This window comes from Cornus florida, unplaced genomic scaffold, assembly GCF_030987335.1.
Source record: "Cornus florida cultivar Cherokee Brave unplaced genomic scaffold, ASM3098733v1 CherokeeBrave_3.0.0_Hap2_Chr02, whole genome shotgun sequence".
In the NCBI taxonomy this organism is placed as follows: domain Eukaryota; kingdom Viridiplantae; phylum Streptophyta; class Magnoliopsida; order Cornales; family Cornaceae; genus Cornus; species Cornus florida.
The window spans coordinates 8,682,823-8,708,070 of record NW_026775572.1 but is presented as its reverse complement, the minus strand read 5'-3'; the positions used below and the strand labels follow the sequence as shown (position 1 = coordinate 8,708,070).

At 35.0% G+C, this 25,248-nt stretch overlaps 1 protein-coding gene across 1 annotated transcript; it reads right to left on the bottom strand.

Moving 5' to 3' along the window:
• Positions 1-1,131: 1,131 nt before the first annotated feature.
• LOC132295621 (uncharacterized) lies at positions 1,132-24,535 on the bottom strand. Its single transcript, XM_059793930.1, has 18 exons — positions 24,386-24,535; positions 22,895-23,116; positions 17,665-17,760; positions 15,830-15,882; positions 15,515-15,611; positions 15,312-15,385; positions 13,406-13,520; positions 10,425-10,535; positions 8,870-8,946; positions 8,097-8,163; positions 7,223-7,288; positions 4,985-5,092; positions 4,717-4,847; positions 4,500-4,566; positions 3,880-3,944; positions 3,716-3,809; positions 3,310-3,380; positions 1,132-3,177 (listed from the first exon to the last, which is right to left on the bottom strand). The coding sequence occupies exons 1-18, from the start codon at positions 24,533-24,535 to the stop codon at positions 1,410-1,412; spliced, it is 3,432 nt and encodes a 1,143-aa protein (XP_059649913.1). The 3' UTR covers positions 1,132-1,409.
• Between the last annotated feature and the right edge of the window lie 713 nt (positions 24,536-25,248).

The following is a 25,248-nucleotide window of genomic DNA, read 5'->3' as shown; positions in this document are numbered from 1 at the left end:
TATAATCCATTACTACTATTACAAGATATATATATATATATATAGAGAGAGAGAGAGAGAGAGAGAGAGAGATAGATGGGTCCCGTCATTTGACTTGGTCAAAGCGTGGCCCCGTGGGCATCTTTTTTTATCTACCCTTTTACTCTTTTTATGAATTTTTGCTCTGAGTAGTAACCACCATAGGGCTCAACTTTTCATGGTAGGGTGGACAATTAAACATTGACGAATGGAAAGAGATGCATTCCAAGCTCGAGGGCTTTTGTTTCTATTTCCTTGTAAGTTTGTAACTCTCTCTATGTACATATATGTATTGAACAATGTTAAAGTACTTTAAAACGCTAGTGAAATGACTCTTATTCTTTACAAATGTGTTTAAAGTGATAACACACGAGTGGCGGACTTTTAGGTCTAACTCATGAACAGCTACTCTAATTAAAGTCTGGGATTCAACCATATCTCTGCCGATGTAATTAGTTAAATCCTTGTGGATTTGGACTGGATTGTATTAGAACAAGAATATAGATCCCCAACATTGTATTTTGCAGAAAAATGGTGGTCTGCTTTCATTAGAATTCAAAACTGGAGGCGACATACCTCTGGACAGTACACCCCTATTATACTAATCCACGTCAGATTGATCACATGGCATGGCACTCATCTGACACACTTTTAAAAGGATGGTACAACTCTGTGGTTGTGTAGTTCACTTTCACTCATAATGCAATACTACACACTACTAGTAGTTACTGAGAACTGCAATGGCACAAGTTCCTTTCTAAGAAATACTTTCCCAGCTATTTAAATGTCAGATAGCACTTACCAACCAAGCCCCTGTCGATTAGTATTACGCTAGAAGAAATCAATTATCAACACTAAAACAATTAGATCCTTTTTTCACGAACCCAAACTTGGAATTTATGATACAGCTAAGCTAAGATCGGTTCAGGTTAGATAGATAGGAAGGGCCATGCACAGATGAAATAAATCCCAAATCCATGGGGCAGACACACAAATTCATAAACACAAGTAAAGATCTCCTCAATAACCGTTTTCATCTTAACATGATAACATCCCACTTTATTAATAAAGCTGGTTTTTAAGGGTGGAATGGATAAAGGATCATGTAGATTAGACCAGTAAGCCCATACATTCTAGACAATAAGAGCAGGTGGATCCAATATGAGAGAGATGTAGTATCTCTCAAAATAAAATAAAATAAAATAAAAGAGAGAAATGAAAGGTTTATAGGTTCCATTGTATCCATGCTACAAGTCTCCGAAAAATATTTACCTGTTTAAATTGATCTGAGCTCTACTACCAATTCCTTAAACCAAAGTACTAAAATGCAGTTTTTGGGAAGTTACTATGTTTAATAATTACATCTTATGGTGTCAAAAATTTATGTCACTTTAAGAGGTGTTTGAATCACCAGGGGGAAGCTTTGGTTTATCTTTTTGAGCATTAGATGAATCACTCTCTTTCAGCTCCTTTTCAAGCTCATCAGATTTTGGTTTTTTTTCTCGAGGATTAGATGAATCACCGTCTTTCAGCTCCTTTTTAAGTTCATCAGATTTTGGTTTATTTTCTTGAGCATTAGATGAATCGCTGTTTTTCAGCTCTTTTTCAAGTTCATCAAATTCCCAGCATTCAATCTCCTCTTTTGAGTAATCTATGCTGTGCTTCTCATCTTTAGACCCCGGCTTTGAAAATTCTGCCTCCAAATCCAATGTCCCTTCTTCCTTACACACCGGAAGCTTTTTCTCTATTGTTGTCTCACTGATCTGTTTGTGACTAGGAGATGAAGTATTTTGGGGCCTCTCTTGAGATGGTCCTTTACTCATAGGAAAATCGGAAAATTCATCTTTTTTGCCCTCTGTTGTCTCACTGATCTGTTTGAATATAGGGGATGAAGTATTTTGGGGCCTCTCTTGTGATGATCCTTCTCCCTTACTCACAGGAAGCTCGGAAAATTCATCCTTTTTGCCTTCTATTGTCTCAATGGTCTGTTTGGATATAGGGGATGAAGTATTTTGGGGCCCCTCTAGAAATGGTCCTTCTCCCTTACTCACAGGAATCTCGGAAACTTCGTCTTTTTTGCCTTCTGTTGTCTCAATGGTCTCTTTGGGACTAGGAGATGAAATATTTTGGGGCCTCTCTTGAGATGGTCCTTCTCCCTTACTCACAGGTTGCTCTGAAAATTCATCTTTTTTGCCTTCTGTTGTCTCAATGGTCTGTTTGGGTATAGGGGATGAAATATTTTGGGCTTGAGATGATCCTTCTCCCTTACTCACATTAAGCTCGGAATATTCATCTTTTTGGCCTTCTGTTGTCTCAATGATCTGTTTGGGACTAGGAGATGAAATATTTTGGGGTCTCTCTTGAGATGGTCCTTCTTCTCCCTTACTCACATGAAGATTGGAAAATTCATCTTTTTTGCCTTCTGTTGTCTTAGTGATCTGTTTTGGACTAGGAGATGAAGTATCTTGGGGTCTCTCTTGAGATAATCCTTTAATCATAGGAAGCTCAGTAAATTCATCTTTTTTGTCTTCTGTTATGTTAGTGATCTGTTTGGGACTAGGGGATGAAATATTTTGGGGCCTCTCTCGAGATGGTCCTTTACTCATAGGAAGCTCGGAAAATTCACCTTTATTGCCTTCTATTGTCTTAGTGATCTGTTTGGGACTAGGAGATGAAGTATTTTGGGGCCTCTCTTGAGATGGTCCTTTACTCACAGGTAGCTCAGAAAATCCATCTTTTTTGCCTTCTGTTGTCTCAGTGATCAGTTTGATACTAGGAGATGAAGTATTTTGGGGCGTCACTTGAGATGGTCCTTTACTCACAGGTAGCTCGGAAAATTCATCTTTTTTGTCTTCTGTTGTCTCTGCGACCTGTTTGAGACTAGGAGGCAAAGTATTTTGGAGCCTCTCTTGAAATGGTGTCTCGGCTCTTTGAGGTGGAGTCTCAATTTCCATACTTTGTCCCCCAATGGGTACATATTTCTCTTTTCCGGCCTCTTTAGAGGTAGAAGATGGACTTTTTGGGGGCCTCTCTTTTGATGGTGTCTCTGCCCGTCGTGACGTGGTCTCAATTTCCAACACTGGTCTCTCAATGGATTCAAATTCATTTTTGATTTTTTCAAGAGAATCAAATAACTCTTCGACCCTTTGATCAACTTTCCTGGTCAGTGTACCATGTTTCCATTTTAAGGAGTGAAGCATATATTACAGACAATAACTACTAGCTACAAAGAGATAAATAAATAAATGAAAATGAGAAAGGAAAGAAACAAAGGTAATGAAATCGCCTCACCTGGACATATCTCCGTTTTTAGTGTAGAATTGCTTCTTGAGGCTTTCCACTATACTGAAGGTGGTTATAATCTGAACAATACAACAGAAACAGCAAAGAATGATATCTTCAATGTTTATGTTAATTGATGATCAAAATTGTGCAGACCTACAAACCTCAATCAAGAATGCTTTAAGTAAATAATAATGATACATAACAACAAAAAACAAACAAACAAATCAGAAAAACAAACATATTCAAAACTTGATGCCTATTAAGATATAAGACCTGTATAAAGTAAAGAAAGGTATCAGCTTGATATAGACTTCAATGTGAAACAAGATATTCGTAGCTTTGCAGTTTAAGAGTTTGACATAATTACATTATTTGACTATGAAGATTATCCAGTATGGAAGACAATCCATACCTTGGCTTCAGAGTCCAAGTATTCTCCTTCAAGATTTCTCCTGGGGTTGGTTGGTTGTGAATTTTCATCACTTACACCGGACTCTCTCTCTGACCTGGCCAGCCAATAATTAGAAGTGTGGTTCATATTTGAGATTAACCATTTCAAAAAACTATGTTCAATACCCTTGACTTGAATTCAAGTTCTCCACAAGTTTCCTCATACTGGTGACAGAAGGCCCCAACTCTTCCTGATAAGAGATGAACATAACAACGCCGATAAAAAACTATAAAATATAAATTGCAACATAACGAAAGGAAAATTGAAAAGGATGTTTCCCATATAATTAGAGTATGGTTGACCCAACAATTTTGATCAAGCAAAAAGGGAAGTTCTATAATATAAACTATATCTATAAGGATAGCTATACTGTGGTAAAAGATGTTGAGAAGTTGAGAAATGCGATTTAAGAAAAGAGGATGTTGAGATATATGAGTGGCACCAACTTGAGATAAATTGAGGTAAAGTCGTCTTAGATAGTTTGTTTATATTTAACACACACCACCTAATGCACTGACATGGAGATGATTTGATCCAAATCATAGTGCCAAAGTAACAAGAAGAAGAAAGCTGGGAGAAGCAACATAAAATTCCCAGGATATAACTGAGGGTATCCTTTGCAAAGAACCAACTGGATCCATGTAATTGAAACCAAGTAGTTGAGAATAAAGAGTTGTGTTGAGAATTAGGTGAAAAGTAAATATTATACAACTTCATCATTCTATATGGCAGCTAGTGAATGTACCTTGTAAGTAGATAAAAGATGAATAGCCAAGTTCACAAAATAGTCTTCGTGTCTCTCCCATTCATCACTTGAACATGTAAAATAAAATCATTAAATTCAAATTACTCATGTGATACAAAGCAATGGACCTAATATGGGTAGACAAATCTTGAAAGGCATAATAGAATGAGATTTACATGAGAAACAAGCCAGAAAAGCACAAAGAATAAGTCCATACCTGATCTGCTTCTCTTTATGCTCTGTGTATGAGATTTGGAAACCCCACGTATCTTCCAGAAAATTAATTAAAGCATTGCAAACATCGGATTCTGCTCTATATGAGGCAACAGATCTGGCCAGCTCATCTTCCTACAACATCAACATTGTTGGGGAAAAAAAAAATTTCATATCAATTCATAAAAAAGGTCCCCACTCTGTGTGTGGAAAGAGACAACGGTGTGAAGTATGCCAAACTATACCCAGAGTAAGGGAAAACACTATCCTACCTTTGTCTCGAAGTGTTCAAGAATCTCATTACTTGCATTGTCAAACTGCTCTCTTTCTTCCCTGGCATTACGAAGACGTGCACGTGCAGTAGCCAACGAGGTATTTACCTACACCAGCCACTCAGCGTCATTGACATAATATTCTTTACTCACCATGTCAACAGATACATCATTTGCACAATTTTTAAGAAGCCTTAAGAGCTCAGATTCTTCAACTTTGTGGGAATGCCGTAAATTTCTTTTCCTTCTCCTAAAAATGATGAAGCACTTTCTAACCACCAAAATTGTCATGCCAGTAAAACATGAATAATGTTATTTGTAAATCATATGAGATGGATATAGAAGTTCCGGGTTCTGGGCACATTAATGGATGTTTGAGTGTCCATACAATTAATACCTCCTCCTGCTTCCAAATGGATGTTTGAGGTTTCCAGTGGGACAAATGAGTGTGAGTGTGTGTGTGTGATTTACCTACCAAAGAAGAAATTAATTCCATCTTACAGAACACAGATTCAAGTTGACATCGTATTTTAAATATTTTGGGATGTAAAAGGAAGTTGTAACCCTCCGCATCATTCCATTTTCTTTAAATTAATTTCACCTGACAAAGAAGTTTTAAACAAGTTGGAGAATGAAAGGAAGTTAAAAACCTCAATAGAATTCCATATTCTTCATTAAATTAATTTCACCTCTTCAAGAAGCCAAGCAGAGCACTTCCTTTGCATTGATGTTGCAAGAAAATTTTAAGGAAAGATAAATAGTAGCTAAATTACTAGAATTTTATGCCATTGCAGCCACCACTACAACTTCTGATCCCACAAGCATCACCATATGATATTGCTACTACAGTTATTCGTTTCCTTTTGTTTTTGGTCCAACTGCATTGGCCTCACAACCATAGATCCCCGTCCCATATCTCTTTACCAAGATTTGGACCATGATCATTCCCTCAATTAAGGGTAGGAGATAGCATCTAAGCTAGAGGGATCCTGTGATACTGCCATCACACACTCCTAACTCCTCATCCCAAACAGCCATTCACACACCTGTATACTGCCACTACTGGCAGATAATGTAAATGAAAGAATGGGTAAAACTTATGTAACTCAGATACACAGTAAAGGCATATTTATGTCTAGGAGTTGGACTGAACAAATCCCTAAACCTTAGTACACAGGACATGGCCATATTTTTACCATGCGAATTTTACTTCACCTTCAAACTTAGGAAAATGAAGTTTATAGACCAAATTGTGCACTGAGAAATGGGTAATTACACACATATAGTATATTATGTAACAAAGGAACAACTTTAGAAGGTATCTAAGAAGCTTCAAGTGAACTCGGCAAGTTTATTCCCTTTAGGGAAGTTTTCAGTAGAAATATCCGCACACACAACCCATGCCCATACCCATGTTCTGTTGTGTTCCAACTAGGGATGGCAATGGGGTGGTTTGGGGGCAGGGAATGCCATCCCCATCCCCGCCCCAAAACCGTTTATTAAACTTGGCGGTGAGGGGCGGGGCGGGGCAGGAACGGGTTTTGTAGAGTACTTTCGTAATTGTATTACGAATCTAACGGAAGTAAATAATGAAATAAATTTTCAACTATGGTAATAATTCTTTTTCTCCTATGCGGATAAAAAAAAGATTCAACTTCTCAATTGAAACTTTAGACATAATATTATTGTAGGAATATCAAAATAATACATAGAAGTTCTCAAATATGAATAATACAAAATGATATTTAGTGACTGGAATAGAATAAACTAGGATTTGTTTAATATATACCTCATATTATTGAATATAAAACAAAGTACAAGTACAAAATTGTAATTTATCACTATAAACGGGGAGGGGCAGACGGGGTGACCTTTCCCCATCCCCGCTCCATAACCATGGTTTTCAATCGTAACCCCCATCTCCACCCCAAAACCATTTAATCACCCCCATAACCGTTCTAAATGGGGCGGGTACCCGACAAGGCGGGGTACTTTGCAATCCCTAGTTCCAACACTAAACATGTACTGAAGTGTCCATGTACTAATAAGGTAAAGTTAAAATGGAAATTAACCTATGTACATGAGGCCAGGTAATACAGAATGCAAGCAAGGCAAATGAAAAAATAGGTAGATCTGGATATGTGGTTGAACCTGATTTGACAAGACTGTATCTCCTAATGAGTGTTCTGAATGTTACCATGGTAGGTGAAGGAGGGGTGAACCTTATTAAAGAATTACCTTTTTCAATTCAGCTTCAAGCTCTTCTTTTCGCTTTTCAAGCACTCCAATTTCAGCTGCCAAATCCTGGAAAATGCTGCCATACTTCAGGCATTTATAAGTTCTCATTAACAAAATGGATCACAAGACAGGCACACATCCAAGGTTTACCTTGCAGCCATAAGTCCAAAGGGCCAGTGGTTGGAAGGGTTCCCCATTTCCAATATATATATATATATATATATATATATATTGACAAAACCAAGAGCAAGAAGATAGAAAATTCCAATTGAAGCAACCACTTTAAACAGTAGCAGTATACAGATGTGAAACCATGGGAAGCAGTACATCTTAATTCATATCCCAAATTTACAAGAAAATGACTAGAAATCATGAGCAATATTTTAAAAATCAGTTTTTTTTTTTTTTTTGAATATAAAAAACAACTCATTAAAAACATTAAACTGGAGTGATGCAGGATTACACCCAGATAAGGGTGACAAATATTTCAAAACTTGTGTAATAATTTGACACCGAGAAACGTACCAGAAAAGAAATTGACATAAAGTCATTGCATCAAGTCAAAGCATCAAGATAGTAAACAAGGAGAAAAAAGATATTACACAAATAACAAGAAAAAAGCAATGTGACAGCATAAGCAACTTATTGAACATAAAATCTGTATGCAACAAAAAGAAGTTCCTTGCCACCATCACCATCATTATAGTAGTTATGATAGTTGTAAAATGAAGTCCCTTAAAAGAAAATCATATACCTATAGTCATCCATTCTAATTATTCTCCATGAGACAATGTCTCCATTAACTGATTTCATGTGGTGGTTTGACAGATTTCCCCAAAAGGAAATGAAACTACCACTCTTGGGGCAAGTTTACCTTTTCAAGTTGACTGACTTCAGTTGCTCTGGTTACACGAAAGTTGAGTGCTTCTTCTTTTTGATATCTGTTGATGAGATGGGTGAGAAGAATACGAAACGCATTATTTAAATATTTACGTTTTGGATATACAAGAAAATTAATTTTCAAAAGAGAACATTCCTTTGGAAACTGAAGATAATACTCAATCAGGACAAGCCAAAAGTTCACCATTTTTAGTTTTTAAGAGGTGTAATAAAAAACCAAACCAAATTGGCATTTTGATCTGAATCAAGCACTAGTTGAGTTTATTTCATCAAAACTAAAATATAATGGAAATAAGTAAAAATGAAATAAAACCAGTTCAATTTATAGAACCAACTTATCTTAACAGTTTTTGTAACTTGTTAAATTGATTCTGTTTTCCTTTCTATTTCCTTTTCTTTTTTGTTTTTTAAAAACTTGGAAGGAAAAAGAAAATATGTTTTTACATGAGTTATTGTGTATACAATAAGCATGGAATAATAGGATAAATAAACCTTTCTAGCATATAAAACATGTAGCAAATTTGAACAAATGTATGGAAAGAAAAAAAAAAGCATTTATCCACTCTGAATTACTACAAATCTCAGTAATTCCTGTAAGCTGTAGCTAATAAGGAAGCAAGGTGGAAAATGCTAACATGTGCACCCAAACACACACACAAAAAAAATAAAAATGCACATACACAAATGCATGCATGCACGCATCAGACAGACACACACAAACACAAAACAAGATGAAAGTAACTAAACCTGTGGTCCGAAATGCGCTTTTCAGCTTTTGAGGCAGAGTTAGAAAGAGATTCTGATAGAATTTTCAATTTATCAACCTGCATATTAATTGAACCAGGTTCAAGTAAGCAAGGAATAGAACCAAACCTGCATATTAATTGAACCAGTTTAAAGTAAGCAAGGAATAGAACCAAAAACTAACAACTTTCAGATAAAAGATTAGGACCACCTGTATCGAATATAAACTCTCTTTCATTTTAACATAATACTACTTTCATTGTACTACAAACCACAACAAACAAACAAATCCTTTTCCCAACTACTTGGGGTTAACTAATGAATCATATTCTTCCATTCCGCTCTATTTAAGGTAATAGTATCAGTCAAACCACATGTTATCATATCCTTCCTTACTAACTCTACCCGTGTTAACTTAGTTCTCCCCTTCCCCTAGCTTTACCCTCGATGTGAACTGTTAACTACCATCTACTCTAAAAGATTAAGCTCTTAGAGAGGGTGTAACTTTAATATTTTAATCTTTCAACATGGACCATGCCACTCGTCCTAGCCGACACACTTAAAGGTCTTCTGTACAAATGTAAGATTTCTCTCATTTTATATCCAATTGGTGCAACTTCAATCATCTCACGAACGTGTTCATTTCTATTTCTATCTTTTCTTGTCTTGCCGCACAATCATCCCAACATTCTCATTTCTGCCATACTTGCTTTATACATATGTTCCTACTTGCCAACTCTATGTTCCATAGAGTATGGCTGGTCTAATAGTTGTTCTATAATACTACAATCACTCCTCCATTTAACCCATCTTGCATTAATTCTTTGATTGCTATCATCTCCAATTTATCCTTCATTATGGATAATTGAGCCTAAATAATGAAAACGTTCACTTTATTTTTGTCTTTTGAAACCCATATTACAGATAATTTCAAAAATGTCAACGTAATTTATATTTAAAGCATTCTTTTTGAAAATTTGCAGAAATTCTCTTTTAATCATATATACTTGTCCGCAATGTGTTGCAAAATTATCTTTTAATCATATATGCGCGTCCGCAGTGTGTTGACGTGTCTGTTGCGTGTTCACAGCATGTCCAAGAAGAAAAATATTCAGACACGTTTTTTGGCGTGTCCATGTCCGACCTTTTAGGCGTGTCTATGCTTCTTAACAGAAAACCAAGAATAGTAACTTACCTAAAAAAAAAAGACAGAAAGAAGAAAAAGGAAGGGGGGGGGGGGGGGGGGGGGGGGGGGGGGGGGGGGGTGGGGGGGTGAATTGGAACCAAGAATAGAGATAAATAATTAGGAAATCTTCTTACAACTCAATGTTTGATTTTCCAAATTTAATTCAGGCATGGAGAGAAATGATTAACCTAATCTGACATGAAGTTGGTTTGTTTTGGTTGTAAAAACACTTTGCTTCAGCAAGGTTAAGGAGTTAGAACCAACCTTAGCTCAATTTGGGCACGGGCACGATTTGGAAATTGATATTGATGTACAGAGTATGGTTTATCAAACATACCAAAGGAAAGAAATAATCTAATGAAGGAACCATACCTTTTGAGCATGAATTTCTGGAGAATCTCCATTCTTTAAAAATTTCTTCTTCAGTAAAATCTCCTCCAACTTGGAACAGAGTTGAATTTGTGCAAGTGCTTCTTTCAGAGCCTGTAGGAAGAAAGGGTATCACCCAACACTGAAGTTCTGCTCAAGTGTCATTGCTTGAGTGCAAACTTAGGCATGAGATATAAAGAAATCAAAGCAAGGATAGATGCTAAATTAAAAGTCTAGAGAGGGGCTATGATAATCAGCACTAAAACTAAATATATGAAATGTAAACTAAAACTAGAAGTACAAGCGGGAACGTGGTGAAAATTGAGGGATAAGGGAATGCTGAAAGGCAAATAATTCCACTACATAAACTTGATTATTTATAAAGAGAGAAATTAGAAAAGATGTTAATCATGAAGTTAAAGCAAGGATGCTTAAATGGAGATAAGTGCTTCTGGCATATGTGTGGTTGATGTATGCCTCTAAAATTGAAAGATAAACTATATGATATTCATTAGATTAGCCATACTCTATAGAACGAAATTTTAAGCATAGAAGAAAACATATTCATAAAAAAAGCATGGTCAAAATGCAAATATTGAAACAAATGTGTGCCAAGACAAGTAAGGATAAAAAATAAAAAAAAATCCTGAATGGGGATAACATGAGCAAAACTGATTAAGATAGTTTGGCTATGTACGAAGAAAACCATTAACAACATTAGGTAGGTCGATGTAATCCACGTTGAAGTAAATCTTAGAGAAAGGAAAAGATTAAAACTAACACAGGTAAGATAGCAAGGAAGGTATAATTATGTGGGTTAACTGAGATTATGACAATGGTTGGAGTAGGATGGGGGCAAAACAGGACTCATGTAGGGGACTTCAAATACTTCTGAAATGGCTTTATTGAGTTGAGTATTGACCATTTATGAATTCTATAAGAAATACGACCAAGATATGGGGATTCTTTGCATTATCACTGCTATATTTAAAGAATGAAATTTGTAATTAGGGATTTGCTTCCTTGAAAATTTCAAGTGCTTTCGTAGTAGCCCCAGAAAGCAAGGTTTTAATAGTGACAGAAATAACTTTCCCAATACGTGGCATATTATCTCTGAACAATCAACAGCGAGTGAATAGTAAGATAAACATGGCACACTGACATAAGGATCACATAATTTGAAACCTTGAAATCGTAAATCATCAGGATGTTTATTGAACACATAAGCAAGAAATACCCTTTATATACCCTCTAGTGATAATTTATTAAAAAATAAAGGGTTGAAATGGTATATTTGGTTTTAATTCTAGCTTTCATTTAGAACTAAGATCAAATTATGTAGTTGTAGTCTCGTGAAACCCAGCAATTCCCATGTAGTTCAATGCAGATGCCTCAATATTTACTAATAACTGCAGGCTTCTAAGATGGAACCATAGCAAGGGGACAAAGAACCCTTTACACTCAAACAATTGGATGTTTTCCATAGAGAAACTTTTGTGATAGTGTTTAATGTTTATCAATCATATAAAAAGTTAGAGCTGCTCTAACATAGTAGTTTATGTTTTGGCATGCCATCTAAAAGAGGAGTGGCGTTATGAAATTATAAGTTCATAGTGGTGAATTTCACCAGTCACTACAAGTTTATAGTGATGAAATTACCGTGTTCACTGTAGTAGTGAAATTTCAAAGTAAATACAGTAAAGTCTCTAGTGGAATTCCAGCAGTAAAACTGGTGAAATTTTTGTCCTGATGAAATTCACCACTGCAGTGGTGAAATTTCAAAATACACAAGGAGAAATCTGCACCTCAGTGTACCATAGTACTAGAGAGGATTTTGATTCCTCTCCTCTCTCACAAGTAATAATAAGAAATTGATGACATCAAGAAATTACCTGCTCATTCATTTGAGATAAACATGAGAATAATGACGACAAATTTCACTGCCAGCAGAAAACGGAAGGTTTGGCAGTGGGCTAGGCTAGATAAGAATGTATTCTATGGGCAGCTAGACGAAAACCGTGTCTAGCAAGGAAAAGGGATGGAAGCTAGGAGAAGAACGAAATGGATTCCAGTCGGACTCCCACCTCGGCCATCTCTCATCGGACAATATCAGAAAAGTGACTATCAGTCCTAGTTTATGTGTTGGCATGACATCCAAAAGAGAGGGGTGGCGTCAAGCATTAGATTCTTATCATCATCAATTAAAGGAGGAAAAAAAAAAGTACGAAGAATAGAGGTTTAGAACCTATATTAGTACAAAGTCATTCTTAGTGTTCTCTTTGTACATGTAGCATGTTTGGAAGGAGAATTAGGTACAGACCAAATATAGACTTTATTCACACAAAGTGGCTACTTTGGTCTCAAACCCATATTCTCATGACAACCTAAGCTTTTACTAATGCAATAAACAATGGCCATACTGTTCTCAAATTGATGAATATATTGAAAACATTTTACTTTGGAGTAATTATACCTCTTATTTTATTCTTAAAAGTACTAATTCAAATTAGTTACTTCTTTCTTGTGCCGGCCAGAGCTAGTTGCATGTTATGTAATCAACAGAGTTAGTTTATCAAAAAATTTAGTCAAAATACCATCACTAAGCAAAAGAGTTTATGGAAGTTATACGTGGGACATTTTATGGTTGTGGGGTCAAAAAATTGAACATCAATATGATATATATAGACTTAGGGATCCATAAACTTGATTAAAATTTAACCAAGTGATCAATGGTAGAACTTCGATAACCTTTAGACCTTCATAATGGACAGAAAAAGAATGCATGCAGTGGATACATTCCAGTCAAAACAGCAATTTCATGTGTCTCTTATTATATATAAAAAAACGATGAAAACCTAAAACATCACAGTCATGTTGAGGCTTTCCTCAAACCACAAATAGTGCCTCTACATCGTCTTGCTATCAGACATTATGAAATGTTTACTGGCATAAGATAATCAAGCAAGCATTAAAGTCGATCTGACCTCTACTGTTGCAAAAGTAGATTCTTCAGATGATTTTTCACGACCTTCACTTGGAGGCAGCCTGGTTTTTATTCCATCTAGGGTCTTATGTATATTTGAGACTTCAGAATCTATTCTGAGAGCAGATCACAAAGAAGGAAAAGAATTAAAATTTTACTTTACCACTTGCGCAAAATAAATACATGCACATGGTTCCAATCTGAACTGTGCACCAATTGGAAGCATAAAGTTCATGCTAATAAAAGATAACAGTGTACTTTGATAGTCAGGAGAAAGCTTGATTTCCCAACTAAGATATTTAAAGGTATTCAAAGAGCACTACTAATTACATTTACCACTTTTAAAATAAGACTTTATAACAGGACAGCCAAAAAGAATTTTCTAAAGTTTGAGAATGGGTAATACCCAACTAGGTGTAAAATTAGAAATGAACAAGGCTTACTTCTTTTAGTGCAAGTGCGTTATAGTTTGTACCTCCCAAGAACCTACTTTCAGACAGTGACAGAGCCAGGATTTCATTTCCGGGGGCTGCAGTGTACTTAATAAAAAAATCAACTAACATGACAAATAAAGGTTGTTCGAATCAAAAGAGGGGGGGACCATTGCAAAATAATATGCTAATCAAGGAGTAGTATAAGAAAGATAGATACTTGACAAATATAAGAACCAAAATATCTATTGGAAATATTTCCATTGAATAAAATTACAACTGTCCTCGACGGGTCTACAGATTTTGAAAGTGATGCATGACAGCCTCATTATCTATGCTACATTAGGCAGCGTCCCGCTGTTTTTCATTGTTTTAATTTAATTAGCCTCAAACAGTTTAGCGATGCATGATAGCCTCAATAAAAACAGTAACGGAGCCAAGAATCTATTTCAGGGGAGGTATATTGAACATGATAAAGCATTTTTTTTCAACAAACATGAAAGTAGAAGTGCAGTAACCATGCACTAATCAAGATTCCAATAGTTTGTCATTATTCGCAAAAAAATCAAAAACATAATTTCAAATAGAAGTGCATTATAGTTTGTATCTCCCACAATCCTACTTTCAGAGTTGTTTGTTATTTTCTCTTTTGACAATTTTAATTTCTTATGTAATACATTGCTTAAAGTTCTTCTGTAAAAATTCAACTTTACATACTTCCATTTAAATTTAAAAGGGGATTCATCACTGCATAATGTGAAGACTTGACTTGAACAAATTTGAAGTGTAGATAACAGCATAATTTAAAACTAAATCAGTCTAAAATTGTAAATGAATAGCAGTAAGGATATTGATAAATGATAACATAAACATATCACACAAACAGTGCAAATGAAGAGACAAAAACACATGCAAACCCAAGATACAAATACAAAAACAAAATTTGTAGTTAATGATGGCAGCATTAATATGCTAGGAAATTCAAAGTTAAAAAAACATATAATCCAAGATGGAGAACACTAACAGTGTGCAATTAATAAAAATAAAAAATAAAAAAAACATACAATTGAAGGTAGAGCAGTAACAAAAGAATAATTATAAAGTACAAGATGTTTTTACGAAATTGATTATATTAAATATTGAAAACAACAATTAAGGTTGGAACTACAATGATTAAATAAAGAGCAATTGGAATGTCAAACTTGAAAATTTCAAAACTTCAAAAGTTTAAGAAAGAATAAAACCACCAATTTCAAAGTATTTGTGTACTCAGAGCACATCAGAAAATGAAATAAAGAGAATTACCAGCTCAACAATCGGACACACACACCAAAAAAAAAAAAAAAAAAAAAAACCTACTCCCTGTAAAGGCGCATGCAAACACATAGCTGAGTGAATCTAGTACATAAAACCACAAAAATGTTTATATTTCAAGGCCTGCCTCAAGAAGCAATTAAATATGTATTTCTTAACAACCTTGCAATTTCAGCATGTACTTTCAGCCCTGCAATTGCACCTTGAGCATATTGGAGCAATTCTTCCCTCTTTACCTGAAATATTAGAAGGGTGGAACTATTGATGGGAAAAAATCTAAAAAAAGAACTTGAAAATATTCAGTTGCAACATCATCCAAACCATCCAGATGCTTCAAGCGAAAGGCATTTGCATAATGTCCTTACCAGTACTTCATCTTGGTAGCTAGAGAAAGCTTTTGACAGATCTTGTATGCTGCTAACTAATGCATTATGGACTTCCTTTCCTCCAGTGAGACATAGCCTAATAAAAACCAAAGCAGGAAATTTTTTAGTGGAATTTAAGAAATTAATTAATTTTTCCACTGAGAAGAGTGAAAAAATGAGAAAATCCAGCGAAGAAATGTTTCTTTTATTTATTAACTAATCCTTCTATCTCAATTTATTATGTTGAGCATTTAGAAGCTGTAATAAAGCATTATCCAAAAAAAAAAAAAAAAACTAAAGTGTAAGAAGAATCACCCAAATATCTCCATTATCAGAGAAACTTCTTCCTCATCTGGTGCTTCGAGAATCTGAGTCAGACAAAAGAGTTAACCTGCGGTTAACCTCCATGGATCAGCAAGTACAAAAGCAAACAATATATTTAACTAGAGAATGGCAAAAGAATTCAAGGAACGTAGAGATGATTTCTGCATCAAATGTAGGAGTCCCCATGAAGTTGACATCCTTGGATTAAGTTTAAGAAAGGTCACTGGGCGACTAGGCTGCAATGATTTCTGAATTGCTCTATTACAGCTGAAGTTGCAAAAATTACTTAGGGAAATACCAATCTCCCGAATAGAGTATAATAGAGCAATTAAGGTTCCTTTTTATGAGTTCATTGTTATGGGAAATAGTATTGTCATTAATGTGTCCCCATGATTCCTTTGGGCTTTGTATAAATTTTCAGTCGCTTTCAAAAATAAATTAAGCCACGATCAGTGGAGAATAGAAGAACAACAATGTAACTAAGTCTGAGTCATCTATAACAAATCAAAACATCCAAATATCTTTCTATAAAGTTAAAAATAATGATTTAATAATCAACTGTGCGCCTGAAAGACCCAAAATATGTCGTCTTGCATATTTTAGCATTGATGTGATTTAATAGAGCAAAGACAATAGCTCTATCAATTTATAAATTTAAAAAGAAAGGGCAGGGAGAATAACTGAAGACATGTCAGCGCTAATACCTTACAATACATCAAAATAACCTAACAAACGCTAATGAGTAATAACTGAAGGCATGTCAGGGCTAATACTTTACAATACATCAAAATAACCTAACAAACGCTAATAAGTAATAATGCAAGAAAAAAATAAAGAAAAATTTGATGTTAATTTTTTTTTAAATGATCAAAAGAGAGAAAGAAGTATTTTTATAAAATAAAAAACTGAATCACATTAATACCAAATGGATTACAACAATGTCTGACTCTGGAAAAGATTCCTTGTGTCCTGGCAGTCATCCAACTGCAACAAGCAACAAGGACAGGTGGACAAGGAATGGAAAGAGTAACCCAATAGCTGATTCACAGTTCCCCTTCAAGGTGCTTCCAGGGCTGAAGACAAGTTAATCAAACTTCTGAAGCATTCAGGGCTCTTTTCTTTTTTTTTTTTAGTTGGTACTCACACACACATGCCTCCACTGAGACTTGAACTCCTGACCTCCCTTTGGGAAGTAGGGGCCTGGTACCGCTAGGCCACTGGCCTGTTGGCATTCAGGGCTCTTTTCTAAAATGGTTTTTAATGAAAAGAGCCTACAAGTAAATCATCTGCACTAATTCTGTGCCTAAATCTCAATAGATTCCATACCTACAATTACCAACTCATTAAAAGCCCTCTTGCAAATAAAAGCATGTAGCACCATCTACAAGTGGTTTGAGTTACATATTGCTATATTCTCTTTTAAGGATCCACCAAAAGGTTAATCTCGCAATACTTTTAGCCCTTAGATATTGTAGCCTAAATATTCATCATCATTGTAGCTATCATACAACGTCATAATGGAATCAAGAAAATCAGACCATGTAAATGCTACAGCAAGAGATATTTAGAACTGTCTAATTTCTGTCAAGACTTAAATGAAGTGTCCCACAATATTGTAGGAATACTATAAGAATGATATAAACATTTCTCTCACATCAATCAAAAACTTGTAGATCCCAACTCTATATGGTAGATCGCTTCAAGCTTATCACACACACACACACAGAGGCGAATAATGATTAATGCAAAGCTATAGGCAGAAATTACTAGGAAACTTAAAGAAGATCAAGGGAGCCACAAAAATCATTGAGATTTGTTCAACTTACCATAGACAATGTCATCCCTTCAAGAGCTTGGCTGTAAAGAAAAACATCACGGAAATTTACTGGTTCTCCACCAAGATCAGAGTCATAATACAAAACCTGTTCATAAAAAGTTAAGGATATTTATGCAAATAAAGAGTGATAATTACATAATTCTCAATTTTGATGAGCACAAAGCAATTATCAAGCATGTATGAAGTATAATTAAGCAGCATGGCCAACACACCCCCGAAATCACCTAGCGAAACACCCTATTGCCCCGCCTAGGATCTAGGCATACATTATAGCAAGATTATTGATTGATAGTGTGAAAGCATAGGCATTAATGCTCAGGCAAATGCTAAAATACAAATTCTTATACTTTAAAATAGAAAATCATCTTTTACTTCTTAATGATGATATGGCAGATAAAAATAAGCGATTGTTCATTGTGACTAGATAGAGTTAAATAAATCATCAGAAGTAACAGAAGTAATGATACAAAAGGGGAGGATGGTGGGAAGTGGTAGTGGCAAACCCTTACTGTGATGACAGCGTCAATGTAGTGTTGTGGTTGCAGTGGCGACAGTGGTGTGATGGAAAAGGTGATGGTGATGGTGATGGTGCATTAGCAATGGCAGTGGTGATGACAGCAGAAATGTTTTTTTTTTTAAAAGGTAAGAAGAAATGGTTGAGACAAAGGTAAGGGTGGGGAGGTTTAGCGTTGACTGTGATGGGATGGTGGTGTTGGGTGATGGAGATGGCAGTGAGGTGATGGTTATGCAGTGGATCATGGGTAGGTGTGGAGGGCAGTGTTGGGTTATGGAGGCACGTAATTCAGATGCAAGTTTTCCAGGCTACATTTCTTGTTTCAAGAAAATTATTTTTTTGGCTTCAAGGTTTGTCCCTCAATTTCAAAACATCTAACCATTTTACACACAAATAGCATGTTCAATAAAGAAATTAAGAAGCCAGAAATAGTATTGCTGGGGTTTAGGTAACTAGCAAACAAAAGTCTCTCTTTGAATTACCTTAGTCACCTATGGCACCACCACACTTCAGAATATCCACCATGTCAATTAATAGCCTATACTCCTTGACTACACTAAATCAATCCCACAAATTGTCTCACTTTCCTGAAAAGTCACAAGAAAGCACATAGTGTCACAGCATTAGAGTAGATGTCTGAGGGGCAGTGATGGAGTTTTGTGGTGGTGATGGTGGGGGGGTAGATTAAAGCAGTGGCTAGTTCGAAATTCAGTGACCTCATTCTTAAGAAAGAATGGGCTTTGGGTTAACTAGAAGTTCATGTATAATTCTAGCCAAAAAAATCTACCTACAAAAAATCGCATTCCGTGCCTATTATCTTATCTTTACAATAGCAGCCTGGTGCTCAGATAAAGGAGGATGATAAAATTAGTTAGCTTGTATTAGACTGAAACATTTTCTAGGTCTCCATTACCAAGAATCCTAAGAATACTTGAGTGAATTTAGGACACCCCGATGCAATTTATTGCATCAACTCCTGGCACATAAACATCCAGACATGATAAGAAGTAGACAAAATACCCAAGTTGTTCCGGACAAAAAGGAGTGTAAAAGTTAGTCTATCCTATGAGGTTTACAACATCGACATGAAGTATTGGAACAATAAAAAGTGAAGCGATGGGGTTTGCAGACACTATAATTGAAAAGTTAACATAGCATGCCTACAAAAATCTAAGTAGGTAGGATAGGAAATTAGGAAACGTAAAATTTTATAATATACTTTGTTATATAGGAATATATTATTTAAATATATATATATATGGAGAGAGAGAGAGAGAGAGTACGGATTATTGTTGAAACAAAATTCAAAAGATTAAGGTATAACCATTACTAGAGAAGGATATAGGATAGTATTAATTTAAATTGTATTGGTATGCATCCCAAGTAGAACTAGACGAATAAAAATCAAAGTACGATTTTAGGATCATTGAATTAATTTAAGAAATACCCAAATGAGATGAAATGTTTTACAGGAGGAGACTCTAATGATCATTTAGAAAAAGATTAAGAGAGAGAGAGAGAGAGAGAGAGAGAGAGATGGAGTAGGGGTTATTGTTGAAACAAAATTCAAAAGATTTAAGTTATAACCATTACTAGAGAAGGATATAGGATAGTATTAATTTAACTTGTATTGGTATGCATCCCAAGTAGAACTAGACGAATAAAAATCAAAGTACGATTTTAGGATCATATAAATGAATTAATTTAAGAAATACCCAAATGAGATTAAATGGTTTACAGGAGGAGACTCTAATGATCATTTAGAAAAAGATTGTGGAAAATATAAGATGGTGCACATAATTGGAGATACGGATCTAGTGAAGGAGGCTATCCTAGATTTCACAGTGACAAATTATCATATGAAAGCTATTATGAAAAATACTTATTTTTAATAGAGGATAAACATTAAATTACATTGAAATGTAAATTAAAAAGAAGCGAATTGGCTTTTATCCAACAAGAATAGTATGTCATCTAGCATGCAAATATTGAAAGGATATTTTATAAGAGAGTTTACCATCACAGGAAAGGTTGAGGGTATCAGGTGTACGTATTAGAGGACAATCCAGAAAGACAACAAAGAACAAAACCCAAGAAAGGGTAGATGCTAATTTAAAGCTACAGATAGAATTTCTTGAATCTAGTGGGTCTAATATAATTCTGACTGAAATTGTATATGAGGAATATAGCTTAGCAAATCTAGGAATACAAGATAGGATTGTAGTAAAAGTCATGAGTCAGAGGGAAACAGAAAAGTGAACAGTTCTGTCACTTGGACTCAATTATTTATAATGAAGTTAAGATAAAAGATGATTTACTCATAAAAAAAAAAAAAAAAAAAGGACGATGGTTTAAACGGAGTGCCTCTGGCACTTTGTATGACTGACATTTACCTCTAAAACTAAAAGGAAATTATATAAGTCCAATAATACTTTATGGCACCGAATGTTGGGCAGTTGAAAAAATAGCAACCACCACCAAAGCCATTTTCCCAACTACTTGGGTTGACTGCAGGAATCCTACGTTTTCATTCTGCTTTATCTAAGGCCATGGCCTCAATCAAGGGCGGTTAAAAAAAAGCATGCTTTTTAATATGAGAACAGTCCAAATAAGAATGTTAACATGAATGTGTGGTCAAAAAGGATAAATTAGAAACAACAACATCTTTAGAAAATTCAAATAGCACCTAGTGGGGACAAATGAGAAAAAATCAACGATGGTTTGCCAGGTGTAGTGATGACCAATAACTGCACCAATAAAGAAGAGTGATGTCGTCCAAATTAAGGGTAATGTTGGGATGTGGGAAAAATAAAATTAGCATTGGTTGAGATAGTAAAGAAAGATATGATCAAATGTGATTCAACAAACATTATGGATTTTGATAGAGCATAATGATGAAGTTACGGACTTCGATAGAACAAAATGACAAAACATGATTAAATAGATGGCCTCTAGTAGTCAGGAGAAAGACTTGTTGAGTTGAATTTAGCCGAGTTGAGTTCGTGAAGATGGTTTTTTTCCGATAAGTAGAATGAATATGATTATATTATTTGGTGATCCTCATTATTTCAACTTAAAGGAGCATATACTACTGACATTCACAGGGATTAGACATTATGGAAGTCTTGTGACCATTTTGACTACTTATTTTGCTTATAATTTTCCTTTCCCTGGTGGGAAAAAATTTTCTTCTTTTTTCTTGGTCTTAGATGTCTTTGGGCATGTTTCTCAGGGGTCCAACTTAGGCAATTTAATTAAAATGATATTTTTCATGATTTTATCTTTTTTTAGGAAAAATGCTCCTCATCCTATACAGCCAAGCATAACATTATAAAGTTCTGTAAAAAATTGAATGGAAGAGACTGGACAAAAAAGCAAACAAAAACCTTCAACTATCGATAGAGGCAAAAACTTTCATATAGATTCTTCTTAGCAATAAGAAAACCTATCCACAAGAGCTATAAAGAGAACATTTTGAAGTCATAGTTTGTTGATGCTACATATGAAGCAGTTCCTCACGAAGCCTATACAAAATGCAGTAAAAAAACAGAGATAAGTCACTCAATTATACATGCTTGCTGCAAAACAATTTTGAACAAAAAATCAAGATTCTGAAGGAAAAATTAACTCAGAAGGCATGCATGCGTCACAAACCTCATTTTATTTTATTTCTTGATCATCCGCATAAAATTAGACAGAACAAACAGATATATTTTCATAAAATGAATCCTAATGACAGAATCGGTAATAGCTCAATTTCCTGTCCTAATACGTGGGCAGTATTTCGAACCCCTGGATCCAAAGGACCATTTTCATTTCTAGAATAGAGGATAATCAAAGAAAATTGAAGGGTCGAATAAAAGACATAAATCAGTTATGCTTATAAAAAAAGGTTCCACAATTTGAATAGGAAAACACTTCGCATGGATGGCTCCTAACAGTTCTGGTGGAAGATGTCGTTCTATTTACATCAACAGTTCTGTAAGAAACTAAACAGATTTACTGAAAGGTAGAGACAGAAATTCAAGCTAATTCATGTTAGGAAGCCCAAAGAAAGGATCTTAAAATAATTATTTGTGGCAGATAGAGGCTAAATCAATGTGCTGTTGCATCACCAGAAGTAAATCAAAGCTATGAAGAATATATTTTAAAATTTTACTATTGTTAGAAACACATTCAAATCATTGCTGGTCGTATTTCTCTAATTTACAATTTTAGTAAGCCAGGAGCTCTTTTGGTATGTTTGGTATGTCATTTTCTAGAGTGGAATTTTCTAAAGTGTCACCACTTTGCAATGTAGCAGAGGAAACCTAATAAGTGGAGGAAACAAAAGGAAGGGGGAGAGAGAGAGAGAATTTAGTAAGGAGCATGTGCATCGAGCCTGTGCCACCTTAAGTGTAAAATGAAACCCATAATTACATAACTTCTGTCAACAACACAAAATTTACAGTAGTGATACAATACAAGTTCCAATTTCCTAAGGCTAGATACATTTGAAAGAAGTCCTCAAATTTTGATAATATTTAATTATTTGATTTCTGAATGCAAACAAAGTAGTGTTGCAACTCTCAGGTGTGCACTGTGCACTATGCTTAACATTGGTAGACCATTCAGAAGGATGAAAGCAATCTGATATAAGACTATTCTTAGTCACTTACTCAATGCAGTAGGAATTCTAAGAGAATATGCTTGGTCACATACTCACCAAAGTAGGCTTTCTAGGAGAATCCCTGGATTCATCATAGATATGAAGCTGCTGAGATTCTTTTCCTGTAGTCTCTAGAAAGCCTCCAGATATTCTTTCAATTTCTTTAAGTGCAACCAACCACCTTCTTAGTAATTGAATTCTTTCTATTCCTCTACAAGAAACAGAAACTTCTTCCAATCTTTTCACAGCAAGCTTAAAGCTTTGAAAATTTCGAGGAGCCTGCAATTCCATGCATGTTTTTAAACGGAATAATAAGTACAAATAAACTACCCGATAAATCTTATTTAACTACTTGGAATGGTCTACAAACAAACAACAGTACAATAATAGCATCACTGTCAAGAAAAATATATATATATATCAAAAGAAGAAAAGTGAATATTTTAGTTACCCATCGCGCATTGGATATCCATAATGGGGAGAGAGGTAATTTACTCCTCAATGTTCATAACTAAGGAACCATGAGGACAGAATTGAAGCAACCAACTTGCGATTTCAAATCCTACCTACCCATTACACACACATACACACAGAGAGGGAGAGAGCTTGCTCATCTGTTAAAATTTTTAAAACTAAAAGTTCTGGCACATGCACATCGGAGCTAGAGAGCTTTCATATTTATTATCAGAATAGAATTCTTACTATTTCTCTACATCACATAAAGTATTTCGTTTCTAGTTTCACACGTTACATATTTAGTGGTATCCTATGTGATAAGAAATGTCAAATAGGTTAAACTTATCAAGATGGTCATTAAGGTCAGCAATCTTTATGGAGCATAATGTTGGCATTAAAAAGGAAATAATGCACTCATGGCACTGGATGAGATGCTGAAGTGGATGATAGGAGTAACTAGAAAATACTAAGATTAATAATTAACATTTTAAGGATAAAATATGAGTTCTATCAATTAGTGATAAATCAAGAAAAAGTATATCTAATATGATAACAACGTAGACACACTAACAAGAAAAGATATACTAGTTTAAAAGATCAGTTTTAGATTTTTTTTGTAATTTTCTTTTTCTATTTGCTAGGGCAAACATTGTTTAAAAATAAATAATCAAACAATGAGAAAAAATCTTCCAAACCCAATAATTAGACCTATGCTGTTATAACGTACATAACCAAACGCTGAAAGATTTCCATGACTTCCCTCTTATACATTAATACATACACACATATAATCAATATGAGAAAAGTCCTCCATAACCAATAATTTGACCTATATATGCTGTTATAAGGTAACCAAATCATGAAAGATTTCCATGACTTCCCTCCTATACATTATTAAAACATACCCAATGTATATAATAAAGAATCCATGTAAATCCGTAATAGAATTTAAATAGCATTTCTTTTTTCCCAGAAACGCATACAAAATTAAAAATGAGGCAAATCATGGCAGTAAAATTAACTAAAAAAGAAAGCAATAAATGTATGGAAAATAATGTGCAGAGTGAGAGAAAGATGTAGAGAGAGAATTACAATGCGATCTTGGAAGATCTTGGCACCCTCGGCAACGGCTTGGCCAGCTTGTTGGACAACAGAGTCGGCGTATGTACGGACGGTGCGAGTGAGGCTGTTCATGCCGCCAACTTCGACGGCCTTGTTCACTGCCGATCTAATCCACGACATCTCCGCCACCACCTCCTATTCAATCGAGCGATCGATCCAGGACAATCAATATTACGAGTAATTGAGAGAGAGAAAACTATATATATATATATATATATATATATATAACAAATTTACAATTCACAGATATAGAAGTAAATGGCGGGTGTTTATCTTGTGGTGTGTTTCTTGATTCAGATTAATGCAAGAACAACTAATGTTGTAGAGAGAGAAAGAGAGAGGAGAGAGAAAGGGGGAAATGGCGAGAGAAGGAGCGGTCAGAGTCTCCGACATACCGCACTCCAGTAAACGTTGCTCAGGTAGTACGAGTCTTGCGCCTTACGTTTCGCCTTTTTATATTATAATTCTGCATATACCTGTAGTTATGTTTTTTTTTTTTTGGGAAAATTACATATAAATGGAGTTAAAGTTTCATATTTACTTAGAGACTGAGTCAAAGTTCCATATTTCTCTAAAATGGATTGCTGAGGTGGCACATGGTTTATTACTGTTTAAAAAATTGTGGTGCCTAAAATGCCCTTCCCTAACAAAAAAGTAGTACCTTCAGTTCAAAAAAGTAGTACCTTCAGTTCAAAAAAGTAGTACCTCTGGAGAAAAAGTAGTACCTTCGCGAGTGTTTAAAAAACATGGTACCTGGACACCAAAAAGTAGTACCTTCAGTTCAAAAAAGTGGTACCTTTGGAGAAAAAGTAGTACCTTCACGGAAGGGTATT

Bases quoted from the DNA above. Each gene is read 5' to 3' on its own strand.
- LOC132295621 (XM_059793930.1), bottom strand. From the start codon at position 24,535: ATGTCGTGGATTAGATCGGCAGTGAACAAGGCCGTCGAAGTTGGCGGC. The intron at 13,521-15,311 runs GTTGTTAAGAAA...ATCTGCTCTCAG, and splicing joins GTACATGCTGAAATTGCAAG to AATAGATTCTGAAGTCTCAA. The intron at 4,567-4,716 runs GTATGGACTTAT...TACATGTTCAAG, and splicing joins CATAAAGAGAAGCAGATCAG to TGATGAATGGGAGAGACACG.